The sequence below is a fragment of the Bos indicus x Bos taurus genome, chromosome 17, assembly GCF_003369695.1.
Source record: "Bos indicus x Bos taurus breed Angus x Brahman F1 hybrid chromosome 17, Bos_hybrid_MaternalHap_v2.0, whole genome shotgun sequence".
In the NCBI taxonomy this organism is placed as follows: domain Eukaryota; kingdom Metazoa; phylum Chordata; class Mammalia; order Artiodactyla; family Bovidae; genus Bos; species Bos indicus x Bos taurus.
Window position 1 is genome coordinate 14609182 of NC_040092.1, and position 15965 is coordinate 14625146.

Below are 15965 nucleotides of genomic sequence, written 5' to 3' on the forward strand. Positions count from 1 at the left end.
CCCTTTGGGTTTTTCATAATGTGGTGCTGGAGGAAGAAAGGCAAGCGAGGGGGAGGCCCGGACAGCTACCAGGGCTCATGGGGCCTGGGCATCCCAGATAGCACCTCCGCCTCATTCTACTTCAGTCCTATTTCTTTGAACCTGGGGTGCCCCATCTCTGAAAGAAGGTGACAGTAATAGTGCCCGCATCCCCAGATCATCATGAGGTTCTCTCCTGGCTCTCATCATGCACTGGGCCCTTTCTGGGTACCTATATTTTAGGTTCATATGCTCACTCAGTCCTCCCAATCACTGGTGTATTGGAGCCAACTTGCACAGGCTTGTGAGAGTGGATGGTTACATTTTCAGGAAATTTTCCAATAGTCCTTAAACCCTAGGTACCTTGAAATTGGCCTGGTGGGAGTATTTACACCAGAGAAATTGGAAACCTACATATTGGGGCCCTTTTTTGGGGGCGGGGGTTGTTTTCCACTATGTGTGTTTGTTTTCAAGCCCACTTACAGATGAGTAAACTGAGGCTCAGAGAAGTTTAATTATTGCCCTAAGTCAACCAATTTAGTAGGCAGCATATTTGACCCTGGAGCCCCAAATTGCATGCCCTTAACCACTGTGCTGTCCTACTTCTGTAGATGAGAAAAATGTGTATGAAAGAAATTCATAAACAGGTAAGGTCTCATAAATATTCATTATTAATTTTGATGCAGAAAAAAATCGTCTTTCCGTGTCTGTCTAGTGTTTATGTCTTTGTACATTTATGCTGCTAACAACTCTCTACTTAGGTCTCTGTCCCCTTCCTCTTCATCCCTGTAATCCTTCACATCACCCTTCCTAGGTGTGTTTCTCCAGAGTGCTCTTTCTCTGTTCCTTTCTTTGGCTTCTCGGCATCCCACTTGCCTTCACTTCTGACTCCCTTCCAGAGTCAGCTCTCTCTTGTTTCCTAGCTTCCCAGTTCACGTGTGGTCCTTCCCTCCCTCCTCCAAGCAGTAAGAAAGTCAGAACTGAATCTGCCTTCTCCATCTCGACTGTTACTGCCCCCTTTATCAGAATCCCAGCAGCAAACTCTCCATGCCCAAGTTCTGCAGCAATTGCTACTGTTCCCCCTTCACGGGTGACAGGGAGGCCAGACGGCTCATAATCTGATCGCTTTCCTTGTTCTCTGACACCCTGGAGAAACCACACATTCCATTTGGTGGTCGTCAGAAATAACACGCTTAAGCAACCTGGAATTATAAAACTGCTTAATTAGAGAGAGATGGTTTCACTGGGATATGCCCAGTTCTCCCTGGTGGTTCTATCTCCTTCTCCAAGTGCCTCCCCCTACCCCGCCAGCAGCTAATTGCTACCTTTAGCGCTCTCTCTCCCTTTATTTTATTTTCTGTGACATCAGGGCTTGTTTATAAAGAAAAATACTCTCTTCCATGTTCCAATTCTGTTTCTCCATCAGCAAACTCTAGACATTGACCTGAGTAATAAGGGTGGAAATCTTGTGCTTCCAAAGTGTCTAGCTCTTAAGTAAGCACCTACTTTGTGCTGCGTGCTGGTGATATGACCAGGAGCCAAATTATCTTCATGCTGATGGGGCTTACAGTCCAGAGGAAGAGAGAGATAATTTTTTAAATATTGTGAGAGGTGATCTAAAAGAGTGATTTAAAGGGTGTAACAAGAGCACCTAATTAAGTAGTTGGGGAAGAGTCCTCATAGTAGGTGACAGCTAGCTGAGACACAGAAGATATTCAAGTGTTAGCTCAGCAAAGAGTATGGGACCAGACATCCATCTGCAGAGAAGGAGCTTGGCCTTCATAGCAAAGCACCTGAAAGAAGGGCCCAAAAGCTGTTCCCTGAGTCTGCCCTGAAATCTGGGGATATGTTGGGAGCCCCCAGACTTGACTTATCTAGCTTCTGATGTGTAGATCAGGGGTCAGTAAACCACAAACTGCATTGAAATATGCCCCGACACCTGTTTTGGTAGGTAAAATTTTACAGCCTTGCCTATTTGTCTGTCTGTTGTCAGTAGCTGAGGGGTATAGTGGTGACAGAGGCTGTGTGACCTCAAAGCCAAAGTAGTCACTATCTGGCCCGTGGCAGAAGAGAAAGGTCGCTGACCTTTGTTCTGGATTCACTCATTAGGCCAGTGGGAAGTGTGGGGTCTGGGCCAGGGGACCAGCTCTCAGCCAGTGGGGCCTGAGAACTGGGGGATCCAAAGACAGTGACAAGGGAACAGAAATGGCAAGGTAGCTGGCAATAGGATCTGAGTCCAGGCTGTGTGGTTCCTGCGGCTGCACTCTTCCCACCAAGCCGGACTGGTGGCACAAGATCAGCCTGAGAGGGGACAGGAGGGTCTGTCCCCCAGAGCCAGTCAGATGAGCAGGCAGGGGTTCCCAGAGACACAGGGACATAGGACCTTTCATGAGGTGGTCATATCCTCACCCACCATGGGGCCAGGTGGACAGAACAGGAGGCTTCCCAGCAAGATAGCCAAAGACTGACCACCTTTTCCATCACCCCTGGGCTTCTGCAACACCTTTCTTCCCTCATAGTCCCCACGTTACTGCACGGTCCTTCTTCCACTTATCCATTGAAAGAGAGCTTCTCAAACTTAAACGTGCACACCCATCACCTGGGAACCTTGTTAAATTACTGATGGTTCTGGGCTTCAGCAGGTCTGGAGTGAGGTTCTGATTCTGCAAGGTCAGACATGGGAGTGAACGGATGACTGGATGCCCGTCCTTGGTCCTTAGCAGATGTGGGTACATCCACTTCAAGGGGTCCCCTTGCGAGTGACCTGTACCCAGGCCATCAAGACAGAATATAGCAACATGGATATAAAGTCTCTATCCATAGCCTTTTACATCATCCATGTGTGGATACACAACATGTTTTTATAACCTTTTTCTCCCTCTAATTTAAACACATCATATGTTCAGTACTGAAAAAATTGGAAAAGACAGAAAACCACAACGAAAATGAGTAGTTTCTGCATTCTGTGGCTTTTCCACTTGGAACTATAATATGAGCATTTCCCTGAATCAATAGATATCTTTTGCCAGGATTATTTCTTTTTTAATTTTTTATTTTGGAATAATTTTCAACTCAGAGCAAAGTTGCAAAAATAGTGCAGAGTTCCCATGTACCCGTTGCCTAGCTTCCCCTAATGTTACATTTAATATAATCATAGTTCAGTTAGCAAAGCCAAGAAATTAAGATCAATTCCCTTACTAGTAGCTAAACTGCAGACCTTGTCACATTTTGCTCATTGTCCCACAGATGTCTTTTTCCTGATCTAAGGACCAAATCTAAGATTCCACATTGCATTAGTCATGTCTCCCTAGTCTTGGCTTAGATGGTAAAGAATCTGCCTGCAATGCAGGAGACCCAGATTCAGTCCCTGAGTCAGTAAGATGCCCTGGAGAAGGGAATGGCTACTCACTCTTGAAGAATTCCATGGACAGAGGAGCCTGACAGTCTACGGTCCATGGGGTTGCAAAGAGTTGGACATGACTGAGCAACTTTCACTTACCTTCTTCTCCAATCTAACAATTCCTTGGTCTTTTCTTGGTCTTTCGTGAATGTCATGCTTTTGAAGAATGCTGGATAGTTATTTTGCAGAATGTTCCTCAGTTTGGGTTTGTCTCTTGTTTTCTCCTGATTCAATCGAGGTTCTAAGTTTTTGACCAGAATACACAGGAGTGATACTGTGTTCTTCTCAGTGCATTGTATCGGGGGTTTAGGCTTCAGTGATTTATTACTGGGGATGTTAACCTTAATTAACCTTGGTTAAGGCAATATGTCCATGGGATCGCTGAGAGTCAGACACGACTGAGTGACTTCATTTCCACTTTTCGCTTTCATGCATTGGAAAAGGAAATGGCAACCCAGTCCAGTGTTCTTGCCTGGAGAATCCCAGGGATGGGGGAGCCTGGTGGGCTGCCATCAATGGGGTTGCACAGAGTCAGACACGACTGAAGCAACTTAACAGCAACAGCAAGGCAATATGTGCTGGATTTCTTCACTGCGAAGTTGCTCGTTTTCAGGATGGTGCTTGGCTGGCTGTATGGCTTTGCATTATTGATCTGTATCATAACCAGATCCTCTTTGTACACATTTACTTTGTCACCTGTTTTTTTTTTTTTTTTTTTTTGCTCTGTTACAATGAATGCTGCAGTAGCCATTCCTACTGACATATCTATTAACCCATATCCCTGATTTATTAGGATAAATTCCTAGAAGTAGAATTGCTAGAACAAAAATTTTTCACTTTTTAAAAAACATTTATTTATGTATTTATTTATTTGGCTGCACGGGGTCTTAGTTGGGATCTTTGGTCTTCATTGTGGCCTGAGGAATCTTTAGTTGAGAACTCTTAGTTGCGACATGTGGGATCTACTAATAGTTCCCTGACCAGGTATCAGACCAGGGCCCCCTGCATTGGGAATGCAGGGTCTTAGCCACTGGACCACCAGGGAAGCCCCTGTTCATATTTTTAAGGCTGTGCATGCCTGGGGCAGGGCTGTTTGTTTCTGTTTGTTTCTTTCAGTCGGCTTTATTGAGGTGTAGAACATTGTATATCTGTACAACAAAACACATAGATTTGAAGCACACATTTCAGTGAGTTTTAGCAAATGTACGCACACAAATAACCACCACCCCATCACTGTACACAATATAAAATTTTATATAGACAATCTGAAATTTCTTTCATTCCCCCAAGTTCCCTGATGCCCGCTTACAGTCCGTCCTCCCCCATCTCGCCCCAGGCAACCACTGATCTTGTTTCCATCTTTGCAGTTTACCATGGCCTATTCTAGATCTTCATGTAACTCACAATGTCACAATATGTACTCTTTTGTGTCTGTCTCCTTTGATTGGCTAGAATGTGTGAGACTCATCCAGGCTGTTGTGTATCACAAACATTTGTTCCTTTTTTATTGCTGAGTAATACCCTATTGAATAAATATACCATAATTTGTTTATCCATTCTTCCATGAATGGACGTTTGGGCTGTTTCCAGTTTGGGGATATTATGAATAAAGCTGCCATGAACGTTTACCTGTGAATGGACATATATTTTCCTTTCCCCTGGGTACACACCTGGGAGTGGAGTGCTGGGTCCTAAAGAGGTTTCTGTTTAACTTCATTGAACACGGCAGGGTAGGTTATTTTCATGTCCATTTTATAGCGCAGGCCCCAGAAAGCTGAGGGACTTGAATAAAAGCTGGGAGAGGAAGAGAAGGAGAACCCTAGATACTTTTCCTGTTATTTCCTTTAATCTTCAGAGCCACCCAGAAGGTAGCAGGTGCAATTCCCATTCTGTAGGTGATGACAGTGAGGCTCGTGGACATGTAGCAAGTTGAGGTTCTGAGTCCCCCCAGCCTGAGACCCCAGCCCTGAGTCCATGTTCTTTCCCCACATATGATCCTGCCTCCTTGGAGACAGTAGGCAGGGGAGCTGGGCCATCTTTTCCTCTCCTCTTCTCTGCCTATCCTTCTCTGCATCCTGTGGTCCATCCTGCCCCTGCCACTGAGGGCAGTCACCCACGAAGCTGGGGCCAGCCCCCTAGAGATGAGCGTGATCTGTGTGCAGGGCCCGTGACTATTGCCCCATGATCGGCTTGAAGCCCTCAAAGCCACAGCAGGCACCAGGGAGTGACCCCCACTCCAACCTTCTACCAAAGGTGTCCAGTTTCTGCCTCCCTGAAAGGTGATCCTCAGAGCGTTGATCTCCTGGGCTGGTGGGCAGCGGGCGAGGGCAGCGGGCAGGGGCCTTGTCTCCCCGGCCACATCGCAGGCCCATTAGGAGCAGGCCTGAGTGCTTTCCAGAACTGATTAATGGGCTGGCTGTGACCTGGAATGTCATTACTCCCTGGGCTGGAGGGCCCCTCAGCTGGGTCCTTTGGGTCTTTACTGCTGATAATAATTGATGCTTTCTGTGTGGTTGCAGGGAAAGTTCTATCTGGTCATCGAGGAGGTGAGCCAGCTGTTCCGATCCCTCGTCCCCATCCAGCTGTGGTATAAATACATCATGGGTGATGATTCCTCCAACAGCTACTTCCTGGGAGGGGTCCTGATCGTCCTCTACAGCCTGTGCAAGGTGAGGTGGCCTGGGGGCTAGAGGGCTGGCCTAAGGACGACCCATTCACCAGCTGAACCTGGCAGGTGGGTGGGGGGTGCAAGTGAGGAACCTGGATAAACACCCTTATCTCTTTCTGTTTAACTGAAAAGCAAAATTCACACAATACAAAATTATTTTATCATTTTATAGTGAACAGTTCAGTGGCATTTAGAGTCTAGTTCCAGAACATTTCACAAAGAAATGTCCACAAAGAAAGGTGGCTCAGTAGAAAAGAACCTTCCTGCCAGTGCAGGAGACACAGGTTCGATCCCTGGCTTGGGAAGGTCCCCTGGAGAAGGAAATGGCAATCTTCTCCAGTATTCTTGTCTGGGAAATCCCTTGGACAGAGGAACCTGGTGGATCACAGCCCATGAAGTCACGAAGAGCTGAGCATGACTTAGCAACTAAACAACAGCAGCAGCAACTTGGGAAGCATCACTCCTCATTCTTCCATCAGCCACTGGCCACCACAGGTCTTCTTTCTGAAGACTCTCTGGATTTACCTTTTCTGGGCGTTTTCATGTAAATGGAATCATACACTCTGTGATCTTTAGTGTCTGGCTTCTTTCAGTTAGGGTCATTTCTGAGGTTCCTCCACATTATACCATATGTCAGTATTTTCCTGCATTTATGGGTACAGCCATCCTAATTTCTTGCCCATAAAACTCACTATATGCCATCCTTTCTCATTGTCTTCATAACAACCCTTCCAGATACATTCCATTATCATGTCAATATTATGGGAAGTGTACTGAGGTCCAGAGAGAAGTAACTTGTCCAGCGTCACTCAGCTGGAGATCACAGAACAAGCATCAAACCCAGGCAGGCTGCCTCCAGAGTCTGGAGATCTCAACCCACCAACAGCACAGCCATGGAATTTGTTTTCTGTTCCTCTTAAATTGCACACCCTCAACTCTGCAAATCAGTATAGACCACTCCTCTTTTCATCATTAGTGCAGAGTCAGATTCCCCACTCCTGACAATAAACACATCCTCCTCTTTCTTTTTCCGTATCTATTTCTGGCTTTAGAGAATCCTGGAAGAATCATGTGTTCCCTTTCTTTAAAGCAGGACTAGCCAGGCAGTCCATGTAGAGTCAACCACTGGGGCTTGTCTTGCCTGCCAATTCTGATCTGCTGGCTGTGGCTGACAGGAGTGCTAGATGGAGAAGGATGATCACAGCCTGGCTCAGAAGAAGAGTGATCGATTAGCAATGCCTGCCCTGGGCTTATGGCGGGGGAAGAGGCAGTAGGCATGCCATATATTCGCCATCCTGGCCCCACTGGCAGAGGAGACTGCTGATGGGTAGCAAGACAAAAGCCAAGTAAAACTGTTGGGAATGGGGAGTTTTAAATGGGAGGATGTACCCTGCAGATGTTCAAAGATGAGGCCCATGATGAGAAAGATCCTGAACCATCCTTGGATAGTTTGTAGCCATCCACTCACTCTCCTTTCAGTCCTTCGACATCTGTGGCCGCGTGGGCGGAGTCAGGAAGGCCCTGAAGCTTCTCTGCACCTCTCAGGTGAGTTGGCTTCTGATGGGCCTCACCGAGCTCATAGGAACCAGGAGCTGGGAACAGACCACACTGTGCTTCCGAGGGTGCCTATCCAGCAAGGGGCCACAGCTGTGTTTGTGTCTTTCTCCCTCCCTTCTGTCAAGCAGAATTATGGAGTCCGGGCCACGGGGCAGCAGTGCACAGAAGCTGGTGACATCTGTGCCATCTGCCAGGCTGAGTTCCGGGAGCCTCTGGTCCTCATGTGCCAGGTGAGCAGGGCCGGGCGGGACCGCTGGAGATGGGCGCCACGGGACCACAGGGCCCTGCCCCATGCAGGAGTCCCAGGTGCCTGTCCCCTGCCAAGCCTCGGGGCGCTGGGCTGGGTTTCTGGCAAAAGTGTGGTGAAGCCTGGAGTCTGTCAGACCCAAGTATAAAACTCAGTTCTGCCTTTCCCAGCTGGCTACCCTGGGGCAGGTTACTTCACCACTCCAAGCCTTGGTTTCATCAGTAAAATGTAGAAAATGCACATTTTGGTATGGTACAGTGTCAGAATGTTCTGCACGTGAATCTTAGCGGGTGTGTGGACCCCAAGTGGCTCAGTCCATCTCCCCAAACCTTGGTTGTTTTCATTTATAAAACAGATATCATAATAGTGCCTACTTCATTTAATCATAAAAGCTATTCTTATCAAATGAAATCATCCCTGGGAAGAGCTAAATTTGAAATACTCAGCCCTAAAACTTTATACTATTACAGTTATTAGTATCATTATAATTATTACTACCACTTGTTTTCATTATTAGTTGTGGGTCACCAACTCATAGTTCTGGTCAGTTACTTTTAGCTGCCTAAACTTAGCCCTTCTCCTCCTCCCCCAACCCTTCCCCCTCCCCCGCACCTTCTCCTCCTCCCCCAACCCTTCCCCTTCCCCCGCACCTTCCTGACATGGGGGCGGACTAAGATGTCAATTCAGCAAATGTGTATGAGTCAAAGCATCCTATCAGATACCGGGCAGGGGAGGCAGGGGGCACACAGACCCTGTCCCCTTCTCTAGAAGCACACAGTCACCCTGGGGAAACAGACGCATACATAAATAACTATGAAACAAGGCAGGCAGTGATAAGTGCTGTGTAAGAGAGATTCATGCAGCGTCCCAGGGGACCGGGCCAGAACTCGATGAGTTGGAGGTTGAGAAGGCTTTGGGGGAGGCATAGCCTGCAGACTGGAAGGAATGGGAGAGCAGACGGCTCTCCCCCTGTCCCCTTGCCCCCACCACCCAGGGGTAGGAGTACAAGAGGTGGGGGCCTTTTATGGCACCAACAAAATTTTTTTGTTTGTGCTGTTTGAGGATGTTTAAGAGGTTCATTTTTAATTGTATTTATTTTTAAAATTGAGAATAAATTTGTGTGACTCAAACATTCAAAAAGGAGATGAAGAAGTCATGATGATTAAATGCAATGTGGGACCTGATACAGAGAGAGGACAGGAGAGAAAAACCAGTGTCGTAAAATCCGAAGAGAGGCTCGAGTTTAGTCCATGGTCATGCCTCTGTGTGGGTTTCTTTCTTGGCTTTGACAAATCGACTATGGTGATGCAAGAGGATGGTACTGGGGAGACTGAAACTGGGGGAGGGGTGTCCAGGAACTTTGCGTACTACCTTTGCAGACTTCCCTGGTAGCTCAGCTACCACCTGCAACGCAGGAGACCCTGTTTTGAAAGACCCCCTGGATAACGGATAGGCTACCCACTCCAGTATTTTGGGGCTTCCCTGGTGGCTCAGTCAGTAAAGAATTGCAATGCAGGAGACGTGGGTTTGATCCCTGGGTTGGGAAGATCCCCTGAAGGAAGGCATTGCAACCCACTCCATTATTCATGCCTAGAGAATCCCCAAACAGAGGCACCTGCTGTGCTGCAGTCCATGGGGTCACAAAGAGTTGGACACGACTGAGCGACTAAGCACAGAACAGTACAAGATTATTTCAAAGTAAAAAGTTCATTAAAAAGATATTCTAAAGATACAAAAAGGGAAGTGATGACAGGGCTCCTTCACTTATCCCTAGCTCCCTAGGCCCCCAAATACCCACACAGGCAACCATTGTTGCCAGTTCCCTTTATATCTTTCCAGAGATGCTCTGAAAAGTTTAAATACACAACACACACCATGAACATATCATTTCCAAAAAGACCTAACTCGTGGCCCATTCTGCATCATTTCTTTTTGATTTGAAACTCTGCCTGAAGAGATTGCTCCTTATTTGCATAACATCCCATGTTATGGATTGACCATCTTTGTTCAACCATCCTCCCATTGACAGGCCTTTAGTGGTTCATAGTCTTTTGTTACCACAAGTATGGTTGTCAGGAGGGATCAGGGATAGGGAGATCTGTAGCACCTACCTGGACTCACTGTGTTGATTAAATGAGTTGATTCAGGTGCTGCGTCTAGAACTACACGTGGTCAGGGTTCCATAAACACTAGCTCTCACTGGCACGTATTCCGTTCCACACGTGTGCAAGCTCTTAGTAGGATACACTCCTAGTAGTGGAATTCCTGGGTCAGAGGGTATGCAGTCTGACAGATACTGCTCAGTCGCCTTCCGTAAAGGAGTGCATCTGTTTGCGCTCCCAGTGAGGAGTGTGACGTGCCCTCTTGCTTCGCCGCCCTCACCAACACACCACATTATCAAGCCTTTCCTGAGCCTCGCCAATCTGACAGGTGACAACGCTCTCTTGGTGCAGTTTTCACTTGCATTTGTCTAATTATGAGAGCAGATGAGCGTCTTCTCATATGCCTCAGAGCCATCTGTATTTCCTTCTCGGTAGCAGTGATTATTTGAACATGATGTCAAGGTGAAAGTTTTTCTTCTTCCTTGATGGCAGTCTCTCCAAGCCTTAGTCTGTGTGTCTCTCTCCCATTCTTCTCCTGGTACCAGTATGTGTCCCCATCCCTGGATTAGAATTGGTGGGAGGGGTTGGACAAGACACCGCCATCCCAGAGCTAGGAGCAGTGGCCACACCCAGTGCTGCTGAAGCCCACATACCTGGCCAGGCCCAGTACACGCCTCAGTCTTGCTCTGCTCCTGTGAGCTGGGCTTAGAAGGACAAGGACAAAGATGCCTTCCACAGGGAAAAGGGCCTCAGTAATTCCTAAATGCACCGAATGAATGAGCAAATGGATGAATGAGTCACGTGTTACATCCTCATTCAAGGCTTCCCTGATTCTGTTTCCCCAGACTAGTCAGCACCCCTAGCTATGCAGCCTCCAGATCATATGTTTTTCCTTAAGAGCATCTATCCCAGTTGTCAGCTAGATGGCTAATTGGGCGACTGGTTAGGTCAGGTCTGTCTCCTCTTTGCCAGATTGTAAGCCACTTGGGAGTGGTGACCATGTTGTCTTAGTAGTGTAACCACAGTACTGACTCAGTAAACAATGGCTGGATAGAAGGAATGGGATGGTTGGAGAGATGGATGGATGGGTGGATGGGACAGATAAGATGGATAGAGCACCTCCTGAGGGCAGGATCTCTCCCAAGTCCACACTCCAGGATACATAGCCAGGGAAGGGTTAACCATCCAGCCCCGCCTGTGATCCCCCACCAACCACAAACTGACCTGATGCTACACATCCCAGCCTGGAAGGACCCCTCTGCCCCCTCCCTCTGTAGACACGCCTTTGTTTCTCTAGATGTGGGAGGCAGTCCTAGGTCATGAACTCCTCCAGCCCTGCCCCTGGGGTCCTGTGTGCTTTGAATCTCTTAATTTGGCACTGGATTCTGTCCTGTCTGATTCTCTGAGAAGGAGACCATGAGCTCCTGGAGGCCAGGGACCAGGTCTTCATCATGCTGGTATCTCTAGAATCTTCCACCTAACCTGCATGGGAAGGCATTCATTTGTCAGAGTGCAGGCCGGGGCTGGGCAGTGGGGTTACAGCAGCAGCAGTCACTGCCCTGTGGAGCTGCTGGGCCTGCTGACCCCTGGATCCTGCACTTCAGACCTTGGTGAGAATCTGGGCACGGCCTTCAAGACTCTGCATGGCCTCCTCACCTCCTCCCCCCAACTACCCTACACCCTGTAGCCACTTAGAGCATCTCGAGATTCTCAAACACTTTCCCATCTCAGGAGGTTTGCACAGCTGTTCCCTTCAGCCTGGAATGCTCTAGCCCCACCCCTTCTCTTCCCCCAGTTAACCCCTAAACATCCTTCAGACTTCAACACAAGCATCACCCCGCCTCCAGGAACGTCCCTTGACTATGCAGAGCAGAAATCGTCTGTCTTGTTCACTGCTGGGTCTCAGCTCCTAGGACCGAGGCGGGCATGGGGTGGATGCTGGGGGAGGCGACCCCAGTGGTCCTAATTGCTGTCCCCCGCAGCACGTGTTCTGTGAGGAGTGCCTCTGCCTCTGGCTGGACCGTGAGCGCACCTGCCCGCTCTGCCGCTCGGTTGCCGTGGATACCCTGCGCTGCTGGAAGGACGGGGCCACTTCGGCACACTTCCAGGTGTACTAGGGCTGAAGACTGTGGCCCTGGGGCTCGCAGGCACACCAGGAGATGATGGAGGGTCAACGGTGTCAGGACCACCTCTGAGAGCTTCCTTGAAAACAGCCCTCGGGCCCCAACTGCCCTCCCTCCTGCCTCTCTCCATCCAGCCACCTGTCCCCCACCCCACCCCCGCCCTCACCTTCCTCTCTTGTTTGCCTCCACATGGGGATGCCTTCTCACTCACACTTGGTCTCCACCGAGGTCAGTCTCCCTCCTCCCTCCGAGTCAAAGAACTGATAATGGACCAGATTCTACCTGTTGGTGATCATAACCCGTGGTGACCTGACACCTGATGCTGCAAACCGGAGAGAGGCCTTTCAATGCCGCCTCCCCACCAGGGCCCCAGGTCTGCAGATGAGAATCACTGTGAAGTATTTTTCAAATGCAAATGCTGGGCCCCACCTTATACCTACGGGAACTTCGTGTATCAGAACCCTCAGAGTGAGCCAGGCAGGGTCTCGAACTTTCGGCCCAGATGACCTCCTATAACACTCACACCGCCCCAAGGTGGAGGTACTGTTGTCTCCTCTGTGTCACAGATGAAGAAACTGAGCTCAGAGCTCCATGTGGAAACATTTCCAGGTCACCCGGCGAGCAGTGATGGACCAAGCTTGCAGCCCTGGCCTGTCTGGCTTTGGAGCCTGCCTCTTACCCACACACTGATGTGCTGCTCAGACACTGCGGGCATGAGGCCCCTCAGTCATGTTTTTTTTTTTTTTCAACGCACAGGAGGTGATTCTGACGTCATCGGTGACTCAAGTATGTAGTGTGTTTCATTTGGACTGGGTTGAGGATGCTAATAGTGAATGCCAGCTCTGAAAATCTAGTCGTGACTGGGTTCACAGGAAATTTTGGTCCTTAAAGTTGCTGTTTAGCTGGATTCCTGCCAGGATGCTCAGTTGTGATTGGGTATCTTCCAAGTGGCACAGTGGTAAATAACCCATCTGCCAATGTAGGAGACATGGGTTCGATCCCTGAGTTGGGAAGATCCCCTGGAGGAGGAAATGGCAACCCCCTCCAGTATTCTTGCCTGGGAAATCCGATGGACGGAGGAGCCTGAAGGGCTACAGTCCACAGGGTCGCAGAGTCAGACGCGGCTGATCGAGCACAGCACATGGCACATCAAGAAAGGCCGGTTCCAGAGACCTGCCCGGAGGCAGTGGCTAAGACTCTGTGTCCCCAGTGTGGGGGCCTGGGTTTGATCTCTGCTCAGGGCACTGAGATCCCACATGCCATGGGACGTGACCTGAAAATGAAAAAATAGAAAGGCCGCCCCTGGTCCAGATGCGGGTGTTACTGGGTGTCCCCTCCCGTATTTATTTCTCTTCTCCTTTTGTCCTGTCCCTCATTTAAATCTCAGGCTTGTCAACAGCTCCTGTGGCCATTGCCTTCTCCTCTAGTAGCCTTCAGAGCAAAAGGCAAGATCCTTGTTACGGATTTTTTTTCCACAAGCCAGTATGCTGGCAGAGAGCACAGCAGCGATCCATGTTTCCTGGAATGTCTCTACCAGAGCTCCTAATCTCTGTAACACAAGCTCTCCACCCACGAGACCCTCTCTGCTCTGAAATCTGGGAGGAGAAGGCACAAGTGGCCCCTTGGAAGCCACTGGAATCTTGCCTGGCCTACCCACCCTCCCAGCGCTATTCTCTCACTGTCAACCTCAGTACCACAGGTCAGTGCCAACAGCATTAGAGAGCATTCTGGGTGGCTACTGAGCAGATTAGCAAGAAAGTCCCGAGAGAAATGGTGGGAGCCTTACTGCCACCTCACCCTCAGCCAGGATTCTCATGCCCATCCCATCCCCAAGAGATTCAGGGCATTCACCCCTTTTGTGCTATCAAGTCAGGACCTTTCCTTTGCCTGACATCCCTGGCTCTTTGCTGGTACCCAGCAAGACATCCCTTCCAGGGCAGCGTGGCATCTTTCAGGCTCTGTTACTATGGCAATGGCCGTGATGTTAACAATCCCACTTGCCTGGATAATCAAGTCGGAAGGGGAAGTGGGGCCAGGGGGATTTGGCTGCTCTGCCCCCTTCCCCCTCTCCCCCGCCCCCCACCCGGCCACCTTGAGGAAGAACTGAAGGGACACAACAGGAGCTTCTACAGCTGATTTTTATCACAAGGATCATCCTGCCTGCAGATGCCATCAAAGAAGCATGAGAAAATGCCACTGAAGAAGACTTACTAATGTGCCAGCGTGTGATGGAGCAGACAGAGCAGTCTGCTGCGAGTCAGGCCTGGAATTTTGATTTCAGACTCCACATGGCTTTGGGAAGTCACTTTACCTCCCCGTAGCCATCTCCAGGGTGACAAAGCCTAGTGCATTATCTGCGGGAACCAGGGAAACCAGCAATGTAGATTACAGATGAATACCCCCAACCATTTTGTCAATTACACTCATGCCACCAAAAAAAAATATTGAACGTTCTGCAAATAATGAGCCATGTCTCAGACACTATAAAGACTGTCACATGCGGGGGACATTTGGGGAGGGGGGGCAGGTGGGATGATTTAGTTAGATTTTATTTATGTATCCCACCCTCAAGTCACGTTCTGGAGGTTTCCTTTTGGGGTGGGAGGATTTAACTTCTGCTCAAGGCAGAGAAACAGTGGCCAGGGGCAGAGGTTTCCAGACATCAAGCTGCATATTTTCCCTAACATGAGAAAAGCAGCGAAGAGTCACCATTGGAAAGAAGAACAATGCCACTGTCTTTTATCCACCTCGGCTCTGCAAACTCATTTGTTAGAGGCAGGGTTAATTGAGTGTCAGGTGGGAGAGTCCTGCTCTTAATATTTTATGATTCACTGGCTGAAGTTCCACGGAGTCCTTGGAAATGGCTCTCCTAATGTAAAAGATCTTGAGCGTAATAAATACGAGATGAAAAAGAAAAAAAAAAAAAAAAAAGCTTTGGACCTGGATGTCATAGGTTCATTATCTCCCTAAGGGGAGCATGTGAGAGGCATGGGAACACTTCCAAGCTGCCAAGACCTGGGGTTGGAAATAGGAAATGTAAAGTGAGTCCTGGAATCTTAGTATGTTTGCTCTGGGCCAAACAGAGCCGCCTTTGGTGTATTTAACGTCCCCTTAAGTTGCAGTCTGCCAATAAATATGATGTGTTGATAAAAGTTACATCTGGGTTTTGAGTCTCCATTTTCCTCTTGAAGCCAGGTGGACCTGTTTTAGGACAACTTTGAAGAGATGTTTTGTGCACGGGGTGGTTCTCTGATGGCAGTTTTTCCCCAGAGTGGATCCCATTGAGTTGCACATGATTTATTAAGGAAGTGCTCCCAGGAGAAACCAGTAAGGGAATGGGTGAAACGAAATGGGAGAGGGAGGAGATGCAGCCCAATAAGAGGGCGACTTTCAGAGAAGTCCCAGCTCAGCTTGGTCCCACGGGCAGCTCTGGAGCATGAGCTGCATCTCAGAATTGGTCCAACCCTGAGGTTTCTGTGCTCCCAGCCATGGGCTCATGCGGGAGGTGGGAGGGACTCTCAAGCACTCCACTCAGGAAGCCCCAAGCCTCTGAAAGTGTCAGGTGCCACAGAACACACTAAGATGCAAGACAGCACTGAGAACTGGTAAGAGGGATCAGAAGGGATCTCGGTGTGGCATCTACAGTGCCCACTGCAGCCTTCACTATAGGCTGAATGATACCAGGTGCATGGGCTGATTCAAGAAGGGTGTTCCCAGACCCCAGAGGATGATGGGTATTTAAAATATAAATATCAGTAGTGACACCTGGTGCCTCTCAGGTCAGCATTAGGAAGCCAGCCACACAAGCATCATCAGGCAGAACCTTTTGGTTGGAATCATTGGTAAACCA

The 15965-nt window shown here is 48.8% G+C and overlaps 1 protein-coding gene across 2 annotated transcripts in view; it reads left to right on the forward strand.

The window, feature by feature from the left end:
- The window catches only part of RNFT2 (ring finger protein, transmembrane 2), a 62227-nt gene extending 46956 nt beyond the window's left edge, over nucleotides 1–15271 (forward strand). For both annotated transcript variants that reach the window (XM_027566694.1, XM_027566695.1), the window contains exons 8-11: nucleotides 5938–6087; nucleotides 7566–7631; nucleotides 7772–7873; nucleotides 11975–15271. In XM_027566694.1, the coding sequence (XP_027422495.1) occupies nucleotides 5938–6087; nucleotides 7566–7631; nucleotides 7772–7873; nucleotides 11975–12109 (453 nt within the window). In that variant the 3' untranslated portion in view covers nucleotides 12110–15271. The remainder of the gene's footprint in view (nucleotides 1–5937; nucleotides 6088–7565; nucleotides 7632–7771; nucleotides 7874–11974) is intronic.
- Nucleotides 15272–15965: the final 694 nt, after the last annotated feature.